Source organism: Crocodylus porosus, unplaced genomic scaffold, assembly GCF_001723895.1.
Source record: "Crocodylus porosus isolate Cpor-Errol unplaced genomic scaffold, CroPor_comp1, whole genome shotgun sequence".
In the NCBI taxonomy this organism is placed as follows: Eukaryota; Metazoa; Chordata; order Crocodylia; family Crocodylidae; genus Crocodylus; species Crocodylus porosus.
In genome coordinates, this window is record NW_017728948.1 from 819,239 (window position 1) to 841,725 (window position 22,487).

General features: G+C 48.3%; 1 protein-coding gene across 4 annotated transcripts in view; it reads right to left on the reverse strand.

The window, feature by feature from the left end:
* Positions 1-6,427: 6,427 nt before the first annotated feature.
* The window catches only part of EXOC6B (exocyst complex component 6B), a 415,476-nt gene continuing 399,416 nt past the window's right edge, over positions 6,428-22,487 (reverse strand). For all 4 annotated transcript variants that reach the window (XM_019552946.1, XM_019552945.1, XM_019552944.1 and 1 more), the window contains 2 exons: positions 15,382-15,494; positions 6,428-9,932 (listed from right to left, as the gene is read on the reverse strand). In XM_019552946.1, coding sequence (XP_019408491.1) covers positions 9,806-9,932; positions 15,382-15,494 — 240 coding nt within the window. In that variant the 3' untranslated portion in view covers positions 6,428-9,805. The remainder of the gene's footprint in view (positions 9,933-15,381; positions 15,495-22,487) is intronic.

Sequence of the window (22,487 nt, forward strand, 5' to 3'; positions counted from 1 at the left end):
AAGAGGGGACAAGGGAGGAAGCAAAACTCGGCTTCCACCTGCAGCATGCATTCGATGGGGTGGGATAAAGAAGATCAGTGCTTTCATTAACAGGTCGTTTCCTCTTGGGACCAGCAATAGAAAATAGTCTTTACAACAATTATGAGTTTCTATAACAAAATGAAGCAGCGGGTAAAAATAATCGCCTGGCGTTTAAGGCCAGACTTGACCACTATCTTGAGTTTAGCAGGCCCATGACTGATGGCAGAAAAATAGCCCAAGCAACTCAACAGGACGCTCGTGTCCTTGCAGTGTGCACTCAATCGGAGCGGGTGCACATCTGTATGGCGAGGGGAATAAGAGAGAGCGAGGCGCTGCCTGAGACCCAAAGGATAGCCTGGGGGAAGGCGACATATTGCAGAAACCAGGAGCCGATTCTGGGGATGCTCATCATGAGGAGGACTGATGGGCACAGTTCGATGGACTCTCAGCCGGGCACCTCAAGGTAGATCTTCTCCAAAGCTAGATGGCGATTGCTATGAGTCTATCCCAGGCCAGTAGCGTGCCTCCCACGGTGGCCAGCTCGCTGCAGAGGTACAAAACCTTGCAGCCGGGGCTAACCTGTTCCATCTTTTTGTCAGTCCCAGCCCCATCAAAACGCAGCACAAACCAAAGGGGAAGAAATAATCCACTTACTGTGGAGCAACGTCCCCACGTTACAGCAAAGGCTGCGACCGCATTTCCATCCGCGTCCCAATTTTGCTCCAGGTAAGCTTGCTCCTTGATGCGAAGGAAGCAAGATCAGCATCTTCCCTGAAGCAGGAAAACTTTCCGAAGCTCTCGATAAAAGCGTTATGTGAACGACGTTGGAGGGCTTCGTTCTCCACACACGCTGAAGGCCCTTTTATAAACCCCCATCAGGGGTTGGGTTCCTATTGCTCGGGGGGTGGAGGGCAGACCAAAGCCACGGAGTTTGGGTTTGGAGCTGAACTCCGCTGGGCTCTGATCCCGAGTCCCCTCTGGGGCAGGGGAGGAAAGTGTTGAGATCGAAGGTGACCTGGAAGAAGTGGGTTTTTCCTTCTTGGGCACGGGTAAAGGCAACTTAAAAGAGGATCCTCCTCTCCAGATAACACACTCCCCTTACTTCTTTTTACTTTGAATAAGGGGCATCAAATACGGCTTTCCCAGAGAGCCTCGGTAGTGTCTGAAAACATCTACTGTAGACTCTTGTACCTTGGAAAAAGTGAAGGTTGAGTCTTTAATCAAGACAGCCTCTTTTCTAAATGTTAAATATGCACATGGTATGCATAAAAACAGGCCACAGCTCTTTTTAAGATACTCAGCTTCCAGTCTGATAATATCATCGTTTCATGAGCTGTCCGGTCTCCACAAAGGCGTCCGAGGTAGACGAGAGCTGAATCTCTCAATGAACAGTGGGTTTAAAACCCACATTTTTTTTTAGGCCATCTTTATCTGGGAAAACAAACACAAGGATGACCTCAGCTCCTTTCCCCCATTGCAGGCATCTCCTTTGATGTGGAGCATTGAAGCTGGATCTAGTTTCTGCACAGGGCTCTGCCACAGACCCATTTGGGATCCTGGGCAAGTCACTTAATGTCCTCTATGCCTCACCTCTCCCTCTGTAAAGTGGACATAATGACACCTCCGCAGTTTGTGATGCTGCTTAAAGGCCCAGGTAGTCTTTGGGAACTGTTGTAAGACCCTGGCAAACTAGACAAGCGCTGTGGCAAGATTTCACTAGTTTCAGTAAAATGCGAAAAAGCCGGGGGTGGGGGGCGGTGGATACCATTCAGATAAAATAAGTGCATGATGCTGTTTGGAAGCGACTTCCTGCTACAATGCAGCCCCACCGGGTACCGCTCCTGCAGAGCCTGCGATGGAAATCCAAGAAACAAGCCCGCGATCCTCCGTAGGGGCCGCGATCCCCCCATGTCAGCTGAGCTCCCGCCTCGGCCAGCCCTGAATTACCATCGCACCAGCTGCATGTCAGAGGAAGACGGGGCAGACCGAGGGCAGAGGCTTTTAGCAACCCCGGCACAAACAGAAGGGAAACCTGAACCCCGCTGTCTACGGAAGAGATAAGAGGATGGAGAGCGAGACAATGCACGTGGGTCTCTTGCTTCTCTTCTCTCCTCCTCCTGGCCGGACCTTGGGATCTTTGTCCTACTTGTGAGAGCGTCTCCAATAAAGAAACATCCATTAGCACAAGGGAAAAAGGAGGGAGGGGTGGAAAGGATGAGGGCGGTTAGTATGACACCAGGAATGTCAGAAGAAAGAAACTCGGAGGTATTAAAGGCTTCCCAACCATCCTTGACCTCACCGCCCCCTCGCTTCATTATTGGGAGGACTTTCAGGGGACTTCAGCATATGCTGCGAGGGAAGCGTGCCCTTGAGAGTGACGGGCTGAATAGTGCTGGTTTGCTACTCTGGACAGATACATGTTTGGGAGGAAAAAGAAAATTGGAGAAAGCAAGCAATGGGAGGATTTTTTGCCGGGCACCTTGCATAGCTGGAGAAGTTAGCAGCAGGTGAAGTGCTGCATCGCACAAGGTTATATTTCTAAGTGGGGGTCTACGTGCAACTGCATAGACATGGAAGAAAAAAAAGTAGAATACAGTTTTAGGAGTTAAAGGGAAAGATAGAGAGGTTCCCTGGTGCAAAAAGCCCTTGGGTTACTCATCATCTCTGCTCCTCTTGATACGTCTGGAGTCAGCTGTGATCTGCAGCTGCAAGCAAAGGCTTGTGCTAACTGCAGCTAACGTTTGTCCATGCCTCGAGCAGCAGCAGGACCGCCGCGTCGGGGAAGCTGGCATACATGTCCTCTCGCCAAATAAGCGCGGCGGCATGGGCTTCAGATGGAGTGAGCCACCAACCAGCAACCAGGGCCCCTGCGCAGCCACGCCGCAGCCTGCCACGCCGTCTTTGCAGCTGCTGTTACCTGCACCAGGTAGAGCGGGTACGTACCCATGCTGCCACCGTACTTTCAGCAAAACTGGAGAGGACTCCAAGAGGACTTGGATATTCATGTGGAGGGCAAGGCAGCAGGATTAAAGTTTAGAAAAAAATCCAAACATTTTTATTTATTTTTTACCATTTGATTCAGGAAGTGCAAACCAGCTGCGGATGCTTCCTGAGCCTGACGAAGTGTATTTGTACCTGAAAGCTTGCAAAAAAGAAGTTTTCCAACTATTTCAGTTGGCCTAATAAAAGATATTGGATTTACCCAAAGAACCTTGTCTGCCTGCATGCTTAGAGCAAGTCCGCTATAACCTGTACCCCTTAAAAAATGATACTATTGCAAAGATGACCAAACTGGTTTCAGAGTTCAAATGCAACCTCTTACGACTCCGGGGTGTTGAGCTCTTTTGCATCTGCCTACTGCAAGGGTCTCACGTCTTCTTCTGAAGCAGCTGGCACTGCCCAGGGTTAGAGACGGGACAGTTGGACGAGAAGGAGCCTGCTTCTCCTTCAGCCTGGAAATCCTCACTTTCCCAACCAAGGTGGACTCTATTCTGATGCCACCTTGCTACTCATCGAGAAACTCAGTCTGCAAAACAGCAGGTTAAACTCACATCCGGTCCTGAAGCAGTGTTAGTCATTCGTCTGGGGCAAGAATTGCGTTCCTTGAAAGGCAGAGACAGAGACATGGGTTCAGGGTAGTAGCTGGGAATAAGGCAATGGATGGGGTTGCTGGGTACTTGCGAGCCAGCGTAAGGCTGACAGAGGAGACGGAGCGGGCGCAGGCTCCCTGGCACTGGAGAAGCCATGGAGAGCGCTCCGGTTGTAGGATAAACTCCCTGAATGCTGTCAGACGGGGTGGCCTCGGGGTTAGGACACCAGCCTGAGACCTGCAGGACTGCCAGCAAGATCCCACCAGCAAATGCTTCCTGAACCCCCTCGCCCCTCCGTCTCACCATGTGTAGGCAGAGTTTTAACTCAAAATGGTTTCTTTAGGACAGGAGCAGTAGCCAGAGCTGAGCGCATTTCACCAGCACGCAGGTAACGCTGCAAACCTCTCCCCGCGACTGCATGCACCCATCAGAGAGGGCGGATGGGACAGGAGGGAAGTCCCTGCCTTTAGCCCGCCGCAGGTTGCTCCCCATCCGCAGCGATTCAGACGCACATGGAAGGCAAGCACGTATTTAGCCAGATGTATGCGATGTATTGTTTTAATAGAAGTTACAATAGGATAGATGTACAGTCAAAATCAACATGCTAAATTTCTAATGCAATTTTATCTGTAAACCATGCAGTCCATTTTGAATCAGTAGCTCCGCTAGTGTGTTTTAAAGAAAAAATAATAATAATAATGTTCCCTTTAAAAAGTTAAACCTAATTTACTAAATAGTCCCGTTACTGTGCAATGACTTGTGCAAAAAAAAAAAAAAAAAAAAAAAAAAAAAAAAGCAGTTTTCACCACGTTAGTTCACGAAGGATCCCCTCCCTCCCCAATAAAATACAAGCAGCCAATGGACACCGGTGAGGGTGGGCACATGTGTGTATGGTGGTGGGGAGGGGGAGGTCAAATCAGGACAAGCAAAGAGAAAGCAATTCAGTGCAGACGCCCTTCCCGATTAAAAGTAGAAGCACTATGTTGGCAAACACGGAAGTATCTGGAGCGAAGGGTTTGCCCTGCCGTCCCTAGAAGTCCCTTTAAATCCAGAGGAACTGGAGTGCAGGTTTGGAGACGTGCGTCTGTGTCTATACTAAAGCCCCTTCCCGTCTCTCTAAGAGCCACGACGGCTCAGAGATAACAGAGAATCAGACCGATGGAGCTCCTTATGATCGAGCCCAGCCAGGAACCGGGTCTAAACCATGGCTAGCTGCCATCGTGCTCCTCACAATGTGTCCTTGCCTATGTTGAGCGAAGGGCCCCGACGAGCATCGTGCTTGCTACGCTGGATCTCCATTGCAGCGTTTCCAAGATGGCATTTGTAAGCGGGGCTTTGGAAGTTGGGGGTGGAAAAGGGATGGGTGGCTTTAAAAACGCACAGGAAACAACAGCGAGCGTCTTCTGCAGGTGAAACCTACTCTAACCAGCTTCACCCCTTCGCCTTGTGTTTCCTGACTTCATCGTCCACGTTAAGCCACGCCAGACTTAAGAACGAAACCCATGAAAAATCCTTCGCGGCTCACAGCATCGAGGGCCTCTCCCCGTCATGGATCTATTTGTCAGACATTCAGCGAGAGGGTATGATATCAAACAACCCTTTGCCTTGCAAGAGCTGGGATAAAACTCAGTTTACACTCCAGCTGCTCCAGGGTGGGGCAGGGGGGCACAAGAGGCCTTGCAGGAGCTCTCTCTTTGATCAGGTGCGTATCCAATTAAACGGGCCGAGCCCATTGAGCGGGACAAACGAACTCTGCGGTGTCATCTCTTTGCAAGTCCCACCTATTGGAACCACTTCCAAAAAAACTAGATAGCGAATAAAAAAAGGGAAGCCCCCCAGTAAGACACAAGTGATAGGGAGAGGGGAGGAGGGATGGAGATAACACAGCAGAATCTGTTACTGCTTAAGAAAAGGAGATAAACGCCCCCAAGCCTTTGATCAGCATGGTTTCCACTGGGACAGCTGAAAGTGACCCCCCGCTGCAAGCTCACTGCCGCTTGCCCACCTCCTCCGCAATTACACCTGATGCTGGAGAAGTCCCGCCACGCCAGGGACGACTTTGCTGCGGAGCGGGAAGTCTTGTTCTTCTTGGTTTCCACTGGTGACAGCACATTTCAAGGGAGCGATCCAAAGGAGGCCAAGGTGACCAGTCCCAGCTAACAGAGGCCTGATACGGCGACGTATTCTCCTCCCCGCACGGCTGTCCCCAGTGGCACTCACAATGCTCTGCGCATCAGCACCCTCACTTGGCACCCTGCAAACCATTTCTGAATGGCACGGGAACACCCGAGCCACGGCAAAAAGTGATGCTGGAGCCCAATTTAAAAGAAAAAAAAAGAAAAAAAAGAAAAGCAAAACACAAAAAACCGCAGCAGGACATCAAACAACGCCCTGGACAATGTACCCAGCGCAGAAACCATGGCTGGATTTAAAACAAAGTGCAAAATCGCCAAGAGCATCCGACAGGAGCCCCAGCACCGGAGCGAAGACGCACAGGTGCTGAAGTCTAATTCTGCCTGCTAAGTTAGTGCATTAAAGACTCGAGCCATCCCCAACAGGGAGGCTGTTGCCGGTTTAATTTACACAGCCGCTTGAAGGTTACAAAAGGAGATACCTGGGCACTTCTGAGCAAGGGGAGCCGTCTTTCACGGATGCTAAGTCAGGGTGGGGGGAAGGCGGAGAATGACTCTAGCTCAAACTGTCGTAAAACTAGGCAAAGTTCAGCTATGTACACGGGTGGGTTAACAGCAGCATCGTTTGTTTAAAGTGGCTTGGGGCCTATTAATTATGGTGATGGGTGCCACCCCCGCCTCCAGATCGCACAGCTATAACAATCTTTCCCTCCTAAGCAATACCATCCGTATCAGAGGATACAAATCATTAGTAAGAGCGTTAGAGGGGATTTGACATGTCTTCCAGGGCTTTTTAAGCAATCTGTTTAAAAGATTAATTTTATTTTGAAGGGACAGGGCTGCATCTCTTGGAACAGAAAGTTAATTGGGAACAGAGCACCGAAATTCCATTTTTCATCCCTGTTATGCGACTTGCGGTTAGGTGGGTGACCTCCCGAAACCGGAGCCTCACTGAATCTCCGACTTGGCGGGGGCTGCGTTTCCCCACTGAAAGTCCTGAAGGCAAGAGCCAGAGATGGTTCACATGATCCTGGTTCAGACATGTTGCATGGCCTCTCTGAGCAGAGCTTGCGGAGAGAGAGGAAATCAATCCCGTGCAAGCCTGGCAATCCCATTTCGTTCCTCTTTAAATTTAGCTGGTTGGAGACGGGACAGAGAGAGCCTGGATTCAGGGCATGGAGGGTCCCTCACTCTGCTAACGATGTGTTTTCGTTCTGAATAAAATGATTAAGCAAACTGATCGCAGACCTTTTCCCAATGAAAAAATGGAGATGACTCTTGGGAACAAACTCTCAAGTCTAAAGCCTGCAGCAGGATCTTAACAGCTGGCTGCCTTTTCACTGCTCACCCCTCCTGCGGCACGATAACCCTTCCCCATCGTCCGGGCTGAGCCAACGCAAAGGTGCCTGCACCTCGGAGGGCGTTTCCCACTGCCCCCCTCCCCCCCATCCTCTCTCAAGGAGTGGAGGAAAATATAAGCGCTGCAAAGCCACCACCCTACCCAGCAGCGAAGTCAGAGGCTGACAAATACGATTAAAAATTGTATTTGACAGCTTACCCTCCCACTAATAAAATCTGGAAACGCCAGAGCGCCTTCTTTGTCATGCCTGCTGATGCTCAATGATAGCGTTGCCAGCAGCTGCAGCAGTTCGGTTCTGCAGTATTTTAAAGTGCCTGTTACTCTTTGTGGCCTTTAGGTATCTAGTGGACTCAAACCTAGTAGTCACGGGACACAGCTCCGCAAAAGCAGGGACAAAAGGATGCCGTCTCCTGAACTAGGGAAGGTGCGTGGCTGGGGACTGGGCGGATGATGATGAAGCTGTCATGCTGGAGGCGGCACCGGGTGTGAAGAGCCAAGCCAGCTCCTGCTCTTCTGCTCCTGCTTCGAGGAAAGCATTTACTTCTTTGGTTTTTAGGTCCCCTCAGCTTATGTGACCACTGATCCCTTCCCATCTGCATCAGACACTTGCCGGGTACCCACTCCTCCACTACCTACTTGTCCCATCACCTGGATGTAGCCAGGACAGGGAGGCAGTGATAGAAGTTTATTGCTTACAACCCTGGCTATTAGCCTTTGGAAAAGTAATAGGTGCTCTTGGAAAAGTGTGCATCGCTGAGAATATTGGGGTGGCGAAGAAATTACCATTGCTATAGACATATGCAAAATTGTGCACCTTGTGCAACTGGTGTGTAAATAAGTGGCACACGGTAGCAAGGAAATGCAAAGACATCAGTCCACCAATGTGCGCGGTGGAAATAAAGTGGGCTGGAACGTGGGCCTGGAGAACCAGCCATCCACACACCCATCAGGGACTAATGAGTGTGTGGAAGAAACGGGATGTGAACTAGTGCCATCAGCACAAGACTTTTGAGGAAAAGGCAGCAAAAGGAAATCTCTCTCTCGGGTCAGAAAAGGGGCTTTGGCTTCCAAAAAACAACAGTCGTGTGAGTTAAAAACAAAACAAATAAATCCCAACACATTTACATAAGTGTAAAAAAAAAAAGTGCTAAGCTTGCTTATGTGTCGAAGCAGCACTACTGATGTGGATATGTATATATTCAAGACCTTATTGGTTCCCTTTCTATTAGTTGTAGATGAACGTGGAGCTTGGCATGCCTGCTTTTATAGAAAAAAAAAGACTCGCTAGCGCTAGAATAGTTTGCATCTGGACTTGATAGGAAAGGGGGAGCCCTTAGAAATGCTACCCCTAGAGTAGTTACACTTAAGAGGGTAAATACAAGGCAAGGGCAAAAGTCTCTTCTTTACCAGGCTGAGTAAATCTCTCTGTACATAGCACGCCAGTTGGCTTCCCTGGCACAGGAGGGTATATATGGAACTGATTCTTGCTACAGACAACAGAGGAGAATTTTGCTCTTAGGCACTTTTTACCCAGCGAACTGTTGATCCAGTGGGTTGCTTGAGAGCTGCACGTGGCTCCGGCAAGTCCACGAGAGTCTGTTCAGGTCTCCTCTTGGTCGTGGACAGAGTTACGCTAGCAGCAGCGCTCCTGTGCTCCATGGATCGGGCTGGAGAAGCACTTAGCAAACAGACTCGAGTCATTAGGATCTCATTGCATCCCTCCAGGCGTGCAGACCGGGTGGAGAGCAGAGACCAGTTGAGAGGAGAAACCCAAAAACCAAAAACAAAACAAACAAAAAAATCACGCTGCAATGTCCCACTTCATCTGTGCAATGCATTTGACTGGGTTTCCCTCCCCCACCTACTGCTGCCGACATCACAGGACTATGCTGAATCACAGTGAAATAACTTCCCATTGCAAAAACAGCTCCACGAGGACTGGATATCCTAGCAGGCCTGTTCTGAGGCTGTCTCCATTTCCAGCTGACGACGGCAGGGCACTCAAGTCGCTCTCTGGGCTGAGTATCATTGACAAAAACAGCAGCAGCCCAAGCGTTATCCCCAGTGACAATGCCTGTCCCTTCTAGACCCACCGCCAGACGTGACAGATCTGTTGTGTGCGTTTCTCTGGCTCCTACCTGCAGGGAGTCTGCCAATGCAGCACGACGCGAAGGGAACAGTTTCGCCTCTCTTTGCCCTTTTCCCCTAAAGATGCCCAACGTGCAAGCTGCACTCTTTCATGCCTAGCAGAATGACTGAAGAGCATGAATAGCCTCCAAAACCACAACACTCCTTATTTCTTTTTTTCCTTTCCTGCTCTTAAATAAGTTAAAGTCAAACTGATTCTGTGAATTTGGTTAGTAAAAAAATTCATCTTGGAGTGAACGTTTACCTCCACCTTTAGTCTTTAGGGTCAAGGGAGAAACCCCTGAACATAGGAGCTTGCAGTGGAATCTCCTGTCATCACTTTTGCTGCAGCCGTGAAACCCATGCTGCGATGCGATCCCTTGATTATTTTTTTTTTGTCTAGCAACAATTTTTCTGTCTTCGGAAGGGTAGGTTTTTCGAATACTATACATGTGAATAAAAAAATACATATATTCTCTTGGAACATGAATCCCAAAGTCCTGGCGCCTGATGGCCACAGTGCAGAGACTGGCACGTTCTGGAGACCCCAGAGTTTCATCCCAAGCCTCTGGCTCTCACAAATGGTGGCTATTGATCAGACTCCGGAGCTGTTTAGCCACAGTGTCTATCAGCTTCTGCTTGTCCCTCTCGTTCTTCCGGAACTGGGCAAAGACGTTGTTCTTGCGGCTGGTGTCTTTCATCCTGTGCGGAGAGGAAAGAACAAGTCAGGACACTTCCAACACAAACCCACCTGAAAATCACAGAGCCACAAGTCTGCTTTCCAGGATAGTTAAGTTCAGAGAGTAGCTTAATGTCTGATGTGTCCTCAGGGCAGCAACGATATCCTTGTATTGCCAGAGGGGTGGCACGGGATCTAGACGGCCTTTCCTATCGCTTACTTGGGTGCCCTGCGTGCTAATAAGAGCATGCAGCCACTGTAACTAACACCATGCATTACAGAAACGATCTGCTCTTTGGCGCTTTCCTCCGATTGCGCCGCTCAATCTCCTTGCACGATGCTGGCTTATGCACAACCAATAATGCCAAAGCGCTGTCTAGGTTTGTGGTTCCCCAAGCTATATATATCTTCCGCGTCCTTCCTCCCCACCTCAGCTCTGTTTGTTATACCCATAAAGGCCTGTTAAAGTGTTAGTGATCATACCGCAGCCCTAGAGCTGCTGTTTCAACTGCACGGGGGTCAGGAAATTCAGAAACGAGGTGCACGGTGTTAACATTTATTGCTTAAAATGTGCCGAGTTACTAAGCTAGCGGGAGGACTGTGACGTTCCCGACTTGCGAGTTTAAAATATTAAGATGCAGTGTTAGTCATGGAGCTCCTGCATGAGCTTCCCTGATCCAGAAATATGTTCTCAGCTGCACCGATTAAAAAGTCTGAATATAAACTGCATTAATAAGACGGGCAATGATTTCTTAGGGTGATATCTTTTATTGGACCAACTGTGTAGCAGGCTTAGGCAAGCACCCAGTTGGTCCACTAGAAGATAACACCAAAGCACTCTTTGCCCCTCACATAATTTCTGGCCCATCGCAGCTACAACATGACTCTTACACTACCAGAGGGACAAGCACACGCATCAATGCCAGGCTCCTTGTGACACAGGGATCTGATGCATTAAAGACGTGGGGAGGATGGACAGGTGGGATCAGAAAATGAAACAAATGCAGCTACGTTTCTTTCCAGCATGCGAAGCTTCAGGTTCATGCACACTTGCAGTGCGATATGCATATCTGGGGGGCGCCACGCCTTGTTACAAAACATGGTTAATGCGTTCACGACACGGTTTACTGCAGATAGGACAGCGGAGGCCGGTGCCAGCTAAAGTCTGCACCCTTCGGGACCAGTCAGCACCTGATGAACAGAGTGCTTCAGATGAAAACCGACCGAATAAAACCCAGCCTGCTAGGTCTGAGAAGCTGCTGTTTTAGGAGAACATCCCCCTTTGTAAACGACGTTTTCCCAACCCAGCTTGCCAAAGCTTGGCACCTGTCACGGGCCACATCACCTGTTCTTACTTCTTTTGGACTTGGCTACGTTAGACACTGCAGTGACTGGGAAACAGGGACTTCAGTCACTGGATTGCTGCCACTTTTCCAAATTTCTAGGGTTTGAGTTATTGAAAACACAAACCAAACCTCTGAAATGTGCCCTTAGCTCGTGTAAGCTCCCTGAGCGATTCTGCAGCTTTTTATGAATTCAGTGGGTTTCAAGACCCTTTACAAAGCAGTCTGCTTTATTCCTTTTATTTTACAGGTGGGGAAATCAAGACACGGTGAGGTGAGGTGACGTGACGTGATGTGACGTGACGTGACGTGACCTTCTTGGGGTTACCTGAACAGGCCAAGGGCAGGGTCCGGCACTTCGAGCGCTGGCCCAATCCCTCTTCAGTAGGCCACTCTGCCTCATTTATTTTGGCACCAAATTACCTTCAAAGTGTTTCCAAACTTTTTATGCCCAAGGGGACTCCAAGAGTTTGCAAAGGACAGCGGGCATGAGTCAAATTGCTGGATCAGGGCCACCATGGGTGAGTGGATTAAATCAGTGCATCAATTTACACTGCGATTGCGGTGGTGAAGACAGATAAGCTGGAGCTGCTATGTTTGGAGCGAGGTCAAAGCTTATCAGAAATTTGGGTGGGGGTTTGGAGGGAGCAGTCACCAGGATCTAGGAAACCCTGTTCAATATTTGCCAATAACATGGGTGTTAGCAGGTGGAAGGAACTAGCTCCCTCAAGAAGTAAGCCAGCCATAGGAATGGGCGGCAGCCGTGCCAAAAATCACAGGCTGCTGACAGCGTATTGTGCAGCACTATGGCAAAAGCCGTGGCTTGGGGGGAAAGCTGAGGGACCGTACCGGCACAGGCTATTCCAAGGTATGCCATACGAAGCAAAAAAAATAAAAGGAGACTGCATTTTTCTATCCGATTACCAATCCTGGTACCCAAGCTGGGTTGACAGGCTTGAGCCATTGCCATCATGCCGATATCAACTGGAGGATGGGAGTTTTAGATGTCTGGGGTATTGTGCAATCAGCACCAATTCCAGCAGCTGTGTAAAAGTATAGTGGGACCCCCTGGCTGATCTGCACGTGCTCACGGTGCAATATGGTATTCTGGGACATCCTTAGAGAGGTGACCAAGTGGCATGGTTTGGACAGTTTTATTCCGGATATGGTATCCTTTACAACCACAGGAGGATGGGGAGGCAGGATATATAGGCAACAAGATTCAAAAAGAGACCAGACAAATTAAAGGATGACAGATCCATTAATAGCTACTCGACACCACAGTCAAGGATGTATCCTCTGGCATCTCTACGCCAAGCGTGGCAGATGCCAGGGGCATGAAAGCAGATCGATCGCAATGCTCTCCTTCTAAAGCATCCCTTCCTGCCGCTGTTGGAAACAGGATACTGGGCTACGCAGCCCATTAGCCTGCCCCAGTGTGGCACTCCTTATGTTCTCATGTCAAGTTTAAGCTAGAGCCTACATCACCGCCTGAAAGTAGCTGGGTTCCTTGCCCCTGGACAGTTTCAAAGCTCTAAACTGAAGCACGTGGACCAGTGTAAGTGGCCCGATCCCTATTCATCTCTGTGCACAAAGTCATTTTTGCTAGGGGGGTGGCAAAACCTGTATTCATCTGTTGTTAAGAGCTTTCTTTCCCAAACTGTTAAGGGTGAAACCTCATCTTTGAAATACGCCTTCGAAGCTCCAGCGCTCGTCAGCAGCATTCACGCCAACACCGAAGGGCACAACTTAGTCCTAACAACAGGTTATGAGCGTTTATTCCCATTGAATTAGGCATCGGCATACTGAGGAGATCACAGAATACAGGGTCATGTCCCTTTATTTAGCTCCATTAGCATCAGGCTAAACAAAACGGCTGACCTTGGAGTAGCCCCTAAGCAAGAGGATGGGTAGGATTTTTGGAGCTGGGTGATAAGAGGAGCTATATGCCCTTTGGAGCACAAAATGTCTTTATTATGTTACTGCACCACTCCCAGCACAATGGAGCCTCTATGCACCAACACAATGGAGTTAAAAAGGGTAATAAAGGAAAAGTTAAATGTGGAACCCGCCCCCGCCAACCACCACCTCAAATTGAGTCAAGTTTTGTTGAAATTAATCTATTTAAAAAAAAAAAAAAAAAAAAAAAGCAACACGGCAAAAGCTTCTCTTTTAGTTGTAATTAGTGCATTTGAGACGATAAAGTTACAAGAAGGAACGGTTTCAAAGAGAGTTTGCATTTAGGTCGTTTAGTGCTCCATTTAAATCAAACAATAAAAGGATTCATTGCAAGGTGAATGTAAAAGCCCAAACGAGCAGCATACTTACACTCGTGATATCCTATGAGAGAGGTGTGATTAGGAAGAGAGATAATCATGAAAACAAGTTAAAAAAAATAACCAGTGGATCAGACTTTCATGTCGACTTGTTGGCAAAGCTAGGCACGTACAGATAAGGTTTGGGTTCTGGTTTTGGTGTCTAGGAGAGGGGAGGAAGCTTACACGCGTGAAGTCAATGAGGGGTTCAGCACTGAAAATCAGCCTGTGGCATTGTGAATGCAGGCCCTTTTGGAAAACAGAGTCTAATGGTACGAGGTGGATTTGGTCCTAAGCTACACTGAGGACCCAGGAGACACCGAACGTCTGATGGGGGCATGAATGAGGCTGCTTAAAGGTGTACCTGAACACCAGTGCGAGCTTTACAACAAACTTAGCAGAGACGCATGCTGAACTAGCTACTATTCTTCAAGCGTCTCTGCTAAAGAAGTGGGACATGTGAGATTTGATCAGAATGAGATACGTTATGCGACACGGGCAGGGGGAATTTTTTTTGGCAGCCTTTCAAAAAAAAAAAAAAAAAAAAAAAAAAAAAAAAAAAAAAAGTTAGATTCCCTGTGGGCGTCTAACATTTGAGGGCAGACATATGGCAAGTGCCAAGGACAGATCCATCCTTCCTTCCCCTCCCAGGGTCTTCCAGCCTGGCAAGACCCATTAATGAGTGAGCAGGATGAGATATCCCATCTGTCTCAAAGCTCAGTGGCATTCTGCTAAAGCACCGTGTGGATCAAGCAGACAGGTACGATGCTCCAAATAACACGCAGCACTTGCATACAAGGGGTGTGCAAATCCAAAGTGTTTTTGAAACATCAGCTAATTGATCCTCCTCATTTCATAGATAAATGGCATCAATATGGCATGAGACAAGGTGGAATTCGCTGTTCTCTTCCACAGGATGCCAGACAGGGTTTGGGGTTGGGTTTTTTTGAGGATTTCTGTTCATTGCATCAGACTGTGGAATCCAATATGCAAAAATAAGATAGCTTCCAAATATGCTGGGGATATACAAATACGACACCAGCGAGGAGTCCAAATGAACGTGCTGCCTAATATACATTACCAGCAATTTTCAGCATGGGGGACAGGTGGGAGATGTGATTTTCAAAAAAGCTTCAGGGAATTAGGTGCAGCTAGCACCACCGGCCACAAAGGCTGCACATCTAGACGAGCAGTGTGCAGGGTTATCCGAACCAAGCACCCCGTGGAATAAATACCCTGAAGCAGCACTGTCTATGCTTGTGGAAGAAGGGAAGCTGGGGCTTTTGTCACACAGCCCTTAGGCCTCCTTCAAAACACAAACCTCAAGGCCAATCCACTGAGGACTCCAGCCCTCTCCCATAACCAAACTCGGCATTGCAAGCGTGCAGTTCTCTTTCTAATAGAGCCACCACAGTCCATAAACACATCATGGAAAAGAAAAGCCATGAAAGCCTGCCAGGTGTCAATTTACAGCAATTTTTGGTGCCCCTATTAGACATGTCTATGCGGCGGAAGTTACTTGTACTTAGCTTCAAGGACACTCTGCCTAGAAGAAAGCAGAATAAGTGTTTTATCTAGCTTCAATGAAATGTGGCACAGAAAATGCAATTCCTGTTATAGTGGTAGGTACCCCAGTGCCAAAAAAGATGAAACCTTTGAATGGAGACATACATGTCAGCAAGCAATTTTTCTCCCTCTGAGACTGCAAAGACTAGGTAATGCAAACAATGAAATACATTGCTGGGAACATGCTCGCTTGTTAAAGTACGTAGAGGACCTGAAACCGTTAAAAGAAAATCTGGATCTGCACTTACTTTTCCAAGAGGGTCAGGGCTGTTGTTGGGTTCACACGAAGATACTTGCAGGTGGGTTGCCCATAGTCAGCCAGGTATGTCGACCAGTCCCAGTGGAGGAACAGGTCCAAAAGCTGCAAAACAAAAACCCACAAGTGATGAACATACTGGCATAGGCTATATAAAAAGCAAAACAGATGGTGCACCCAAATGTCAGCAACACATCACGGCAGAGCAATCCCTTGGAAAAGATGTTCAAAACGCCTTACACTCATCAGTTAGCTTGCATCCCTATCAAGCTAGGTAATCAAAGGGGAAACTGAGGCACAGACTGGTTAAACTGACTTGCTTCAAGTCTGACAGGAGGTCACTGGCACTCAGGAGCAGGATGCAGATGCCCTGGTGCACTCACCACAAGATGCCCTTACGCTCCTGTTCAAAATAGTACTGTGTTTCTCCCATCTTCAGCTAAGCCACCTGCTGCTTCACTCATACTGGGCCAGAGACGACGCTTGCTGCAGACCACTTTATGCGTTGAAAGAGCTTTACAAAGCTTCAGACCCTGGTAAGAGAGGCACTCGGGTTTGAAGTTGTATTGAACACCAAACCCGTTTACCGAGGAAGGCTGGATGCACGCATGTTTTCCGGCAGTCCTGTTTCATGTTGCAACCTCCCCTCGGTTCCATGAGCAGTTCTAGCTGCAGGCCACGGCCCTGGAGCTCTGGACAAAAGGTGGGAACAGCGATCATCTCTGAACCACCTCACCCACCCACTGCACCATGCACCCCCGCTGTACACAGTCACTCGCTGTGCTACGAGCACTCTCCAGACTGCTGGTACCATGGCTGAGAGCACCAACAAAGGCCTTGCTACTATGGATTTGCATGGGGTATAACCAACCTGAAACATGAATTTCTTCTCACCTGGACTCAGAGGAGCATGTTCAAAACCTCCCAGCACTGCAAGACCAAGCAACTAATGGAAAACACCCAGGTTTTTCCCCTGCTCTCCCAGCTTGGACACTTATGCTGCATTGTTCAAACATCTGACATTTTTGGTCACCCACTTGGGAGACAGTGCTATGTCTTTCCTGGACACAAATCCGACAGAGTGCTGTAGTCCCTACTTGATGACACTATAGTTTATCCAGGACGAGTATTAAGGTTGTGGCATGCAATCAGACTCTTCCCTCAGACATGAGCATCTTTAAACTTCCCCCTCTTGTTCTGCATTTGGATTCTGCACGTCCTTTTAAACCTGCCAATCTCAGATAAAGCGGATGCATTATTTAAATAGAGCTGCTAGCACAGGGGTGGCCAACCTTGGGCATGTGCGCTGCAAGTGGCATGGGCAGCCTCTGTGCATGGCATACAGCAGACCATGGAGAGGGCAGGCCAGGCAGCACTGAGGCAGAGAGGGCAGGGAGCAGAAAACTGAGCAGGAAGCATGGGGCAGGAAGAAGAAAGCAATGCAGGAGATTAGGCAGGGCATGGGCACTGGAGAAGGACGTGGGGCTAAGGTGTAGCATGCCTGCCAAAGAGGTTGGCCCTACGGTGCAAGTAGATTTTATATCACAACTACAGCAAGATAGCAATAACGAGAGAACACCCAACAGCTAATCCGCACCACGTATCAGCAAGCTGCAAAAGCAAACCTGCCAGAGAAACTGCACCAAAAACTTGTTTCCTTCATATAATTCAGGTAAAAGATGAGAGGAAAAAAAAATCATGTTCAACCTAGAAGCTGCATGTCAATGATCTTGGTATAGTGGACAGTTTTTACTGTACCTTGGGATGCTTTACATAGGTCAGAAAACTTTTATTAAATAAAAAGTTGCCTAAAGGATGGGACTATCTGTCAGAGTCCCATTCCGACTGTTGCAAATAGGGGGAAAATGACTCAAGTGTTTTTAAGATCAAACTAGTATCTTCCCTTCCCTTGCCCTGTTTCTCAGGAGAGCCAATTATTTTAGAAGCACTGGGGCAGTGGGTTTCAATCTTTTTCATACTGGGAGCCTCCTTTTTTAAGGAAATTCCACCCCATACAAGAGATTACCTACCCCCGCCCAACCTGCACGAAACTTTTACCTGTACGGAAATAATAGCACGGTGATTATGACTCCCCGTTCAAGAGCCTCCATCTTCAAGAAAGGCATTACTGTTCTCCAGCTCCTGCAAAAGTTCAGGTGCTTGCCAACTATGAATATTAGGGATGCCCTGCCCCCCCGCCACTTCTTCTACCTTCTCTCCCCAGGTCCCAGCACCCTTGCAGTCACGGCAGAGCCCATGAGAAGAACAGCACGGCTATTTTATCTAGCGCTTAATGTCCAGAGGTAAAAATTGGGACCATAGAGAGCCCTTTGTGCCAGCATCTCCATGGTTTTGCTCCAGGCTCTAGTCCTGTTTAACAACACAGCCCACCCCACAAAGAAGGGATTTGCCTCCATGAGGACCTCAAGGTACAAAACAAAAGTGTGCAACAAGATTCTGTTTGACGATGTAGGTCACGGCAAAGAAAACAGGCTGCAGGGAACAATCCCGCACGGGCAGGGGGGACGGATTAAACTGGGACCTAAGAGGGCTTTTCCATCTCTCAATTCTATCGGGCATTGTACGGCAGGTCAGCCCCGGCCCATTGTGTTAACTGCAAAATGAAGTTCAACATCTTCTGTAGGAGTTTTTCCAAAGAGATGCATTCAAAAGGCCTTAAAGAAACAGATGCTTAAATACGATCCCACGTTCTCTTTTCATGGGTTAACCACAAAACAGGGCTCACGGCCTCCTCATTGGGTCGGTCGATTCTGCCAGGAAATTTTACAGATATTCTGCACAAGCAGAACACAGTAAATCCTATGAGGAGCTCTTGTTCCTTTCTGACCAGGAAATCTCTTGCTATTTGAGAGAGGTTGCAGGAAAAAAAACAAAACAAACAAAAAAACCCTTTAAAATTATTTTCACATATACTTTTAACGGGAGGGTAGTTGCACCGTATTAGACCCACTGAATTAGTGATGCATGAGCTTTCACGGGCACTTCTCACTTTGTCATCTGTGCTCAAGAAAACTTACGTATACATCTCTGATTCAATTAATCTAGAAGGTGCAACTCGACCCTGGCTTTTGCCTGGCTTCCCATTGACAACCATCTCCACACGTACTTGTAAATTATTTCAGACTACTTTAAGTGCCATCTGGCTACGGACTGGGGAAACCGGAAGTTAATCGCAAATTAATCAGAAGTAGAAGGGAGTTCTTCTGCAGGGCACAGCAGCCATCACGCCTGCTGCCGTCCTTTATCTCTGAAGGAAACGGGTTTAAAGTTGCAATGGTTTTGTAGCGCCAGAGCACCCAGGGGAATGGCTGCATCATGCAGCTACCTATCGACTGCATGCTTTCATAACCGCCGGTCTCAACGAGCATGGTACTTTGGTCTGGGAACAACGGGCTGCTCACACTGCCACCACGCAGTGCTTCCTGCCCACTTCCTAGGCCTGTCCGGTCCCAGAAACGAAGCGATGGAGAAGCCTTAGAGAAGCTGTGGGCACGCGTGAATAAACACACCCGAAACAGAGCTCGAGTGGTGGCGGGCCTGTGCCAGGAGCCGCTTGAAGGCCAAGCCGCTACTTTCCGATCAAGGTTTGGTGCAAAAGGACCGGGAAGAGGCGAGTGGGGCGAGCTCCACAGCTACATTCCCAGCCTTGGTGCAGAGAGAGAATTGACAACCCCTTTGGGGTGACAGCTGGTTTCCTACAGATCGCTGGGCCAGGCTGTGACAATCTCAACATTTAAATAAAGGCCTGCAGCAGAGAAGACCCAAAAGGCCTGACCCAGGCTTTTAAAGAGACTTGACTGCGGAGGCAGAGCCACGAGGGGAGACCGTTCTGCAGAGCTCTTCCAAATGACATCTGTAGAGCATGCAGCTGCTACCTAAAGGGTCATGAACAGAGAGCAGGACACAACACGAGGACAGAGACAGTGGATTGGGGTATAAACCAGATTGGTGGGGTATACAGCAGATTAAAGACCACTGAAATCACCCCAAAAAGACTCGCCTTATCTGGCCCAGGGGCATAAGACAGGGCTGCAGCAAGTGCCCACAGGCATTCGAATTGAGGAGGGGACGTTTCGTTTCCAATGGACATATGAGTAGGCAGCGGAGCTGTGCGAGGCAGAGGTGATGTACGCGGACACAGAAGTATCCGGCACAACCTGGCTTTGAAAGGGCTTGTGCTTGGCTAGACCTCCAGAAAGGACAGCATCAATAGGTCCTCTGGGTTTTTAACTAGCATGTCAGTGATGAGAACCACTTCTCTGGTCAGGAGAAATGTGGTGGCAAAAGGAGGTGAACTTCATTTTAAGCATAGTCAAGTCTCCAAGCCACAGTTGGATGCACGGGACCCTTCTGTAGGAAAACACATATTTAGTCTAAAAAGGTCTTTAAAAAAAAAAAAAAGGCCAGACTTCTGCCATGTTAAGGGCATAAGAGATGCTTCCACAGTGATCAGGCCTCTCACAAAGGAAGATCTTCCTCGCTAGGGTTTCCCATGACCAGGACCTGGCTGCGAGACAGTCGAGTAGGGCAGGACCCTGACAAGACAGAGGCGAGGAAGGCTGAGAGGTCACTGCAGATAGCTCCCATCGTGGTGTTGGTTAAAAGTGCACAAGCCAAGACTGCTCTTCGCACTTCAGTGTGGACAGATGGCAGACTTTCCCTTCGGGTGCCGTGCGTCGCCTCCATCATCCATCCTGTGGCAATACTTCTGTGCTGTAAGACTGAAGATCGCTCTTGGATTTCACGAAAAGGGCCAGTGGCTGACCTAATGGCATGTGACAAGACATGTAGCCTGCACTGGTTGCTGCTTCACCTCTGGGTTCAATTCAAGGGCCCAGGGTCAAATAGACCCCCTCCCAGTGCCTTGAATTGCATCCAAGACATCTGAGCTAACAATTGTCACAGGCAAACAGGGGGCATTGCCGGTATAAGGCCTTCACCGGGTTCAAAAGACAACTTGAAACAAACCTGTCTGCTTATGCCGGTGTCTCCCCGATTGGGTGGACTGGGGTTTTTTAAAAGTCAAATCCACGGTGCGATACAGGAATCCACAACTGCGTGCACCCTTTAGAGAGCAGGGTCAGCACATTTTGGAAGAATCGAAAGAGACAAAAGCCATTCTCTGTGCAGTCAAACACCACTGCGAGGTCCAGACCTTCTGCCAGCGCTCGGAGATCGCGGTTCCCAAGAGCCCAAACGTGACAGTGATGGATAGCCTGTGTATTTTACAACTGTTTACCCACATCAATCTTGCCAGATAGGCAGGCCGGCGGATATGTGGGTTGGCCAAGCCTGCACCTTTGGACTCTGGCTTCCTCATATCATGCAGCCTGCAGGTATGTGCGGTGTTTGCTCAGTCGCCCGGCCTTGCAGTAAGGTGGACTGCAGGACCGTTTCGTGCTCCTCCTAGGGTAGGAGGGAGAGAGGCCTTGAAACAGGAAGACTGACAGCGAAGGGCAAGCTGTCTTGAGACGATTTATCTGTCACATAAATGTGGTTTTATTGGCTTTACTGTTTAAACTTTTCACCTCTGCTGCTAAATCTGAAAGTAAAAAAAAAAATAAAGGATTGTGCGCCGGCATTCATGCTGCACAGCTCCGCGAAGAGTTCAGTCTGTGCCTTCTGGGGGAGATTCCAAAATAAAATATGCAAATACCATTAATTCCTTAAACTAAAGGAGTCTACTTCTCAAGTCTATAAATCACACTCGACAGCACACACACGGGGAGGCAGGGGGAAGGGAAAATGAGCATTACAACGATGCCGTTAAAGTGCATGAAACTCCGAGTGCTGCCTATGTCTCTGGGTTACATGCAAGACGACTGGCGAATGCAAACTTGCAGCTCACAATGGTCCGCATGCATGTGGAAGCACATGATCTCTCTGGGAAGAGTTGCTCCAAATGGGTCTGTTTGCTTATTTTTAAGGAGCAGTGGGGAGATATAGAGGTTTAAGTCCTAGAAACTTAAGACCAGAGGCAACACAGCTGCAGTAGGAACCTCCTCATCCTGCCTCGCTAGTAACTCTGATGTACAGAGATTCAAACCTCCATCATGCCTCTGAGAGCAAGGGGTCAGGTCGATACCGAAGCTAACTCATATCCCACCTCTGCTATGAAAGAATTTAAATGAAAAGGATAAAACAGGAGGCAAAGAAACATGAAGGGTGACTAATTTCTTAGCAGGACATGAACCGTCTTAATCAGATCCTCTCTTGGAGGAGACCAGGTTTTGGGGACCACGTCTTAAGAGCACTGAGGTTCATCCCTTGTCCAGAAATAGATTTGTCATATGATCTTTCAGAAAGGTGCGGTTTCTGGGCCTTGGTTTCCCCATCTGTACAACAAGGGTACACCTCCTCCTCTTATTTGTATCGTATGTTTAGGATCAGAGCTCTTCTTTTTTGTCTGTATGACACCTATTACAACAGGGCACCGATCTCACCTGGGATGAAGAGGTGCTACCATGCTACCAAGCAGTGATTTTCAAATTGGGGTATGTGGCACTTTGCCAAGGTGCCTAAATTTTAATAATGGTGCCGTAGCTTCCGATCAATCAAGGTGCAGTAACGACATTGCTGTGTATTGATATCCACAGACATACAAAACGTCAGTGAATGCACAGGGGATAGGAACAGCAACGTTTTGTGGGTAACAGGGTACACAGCCAAAAAAGTTTGAAAACAGTCTCAAGTTGCAGCAAGGGAAGTTAAGGTTAGATATTAGGAAGATTTTTATCACGAGGAGGGTGGTGAAGCACTAGAACAGGTTCCCCAGAGAGGTTGTAGAGTCTCCGTCCTTGGAGGTGTTGAAGACCCGGCTAGACAAAGCCTTGGCTGGGATGATGTAGTTGGGGCTGGCCCTGCTTGGAGCAGGGGTTGGACTAGACGTGACCTCCTGAGGTCACTTCCAGCCCTAATTTTCTGATTCTATGAAAACCCCTACTATACAGTAATAGCTTTAGTTGCTAGGAATAAAATATACCATATTTGCTCAAATATAAGATGACTTTGAATATAAAGATGACGTCCCATCATTAGATTCTACATATGGAAAATTTATAAATTTGCTAAAATTTT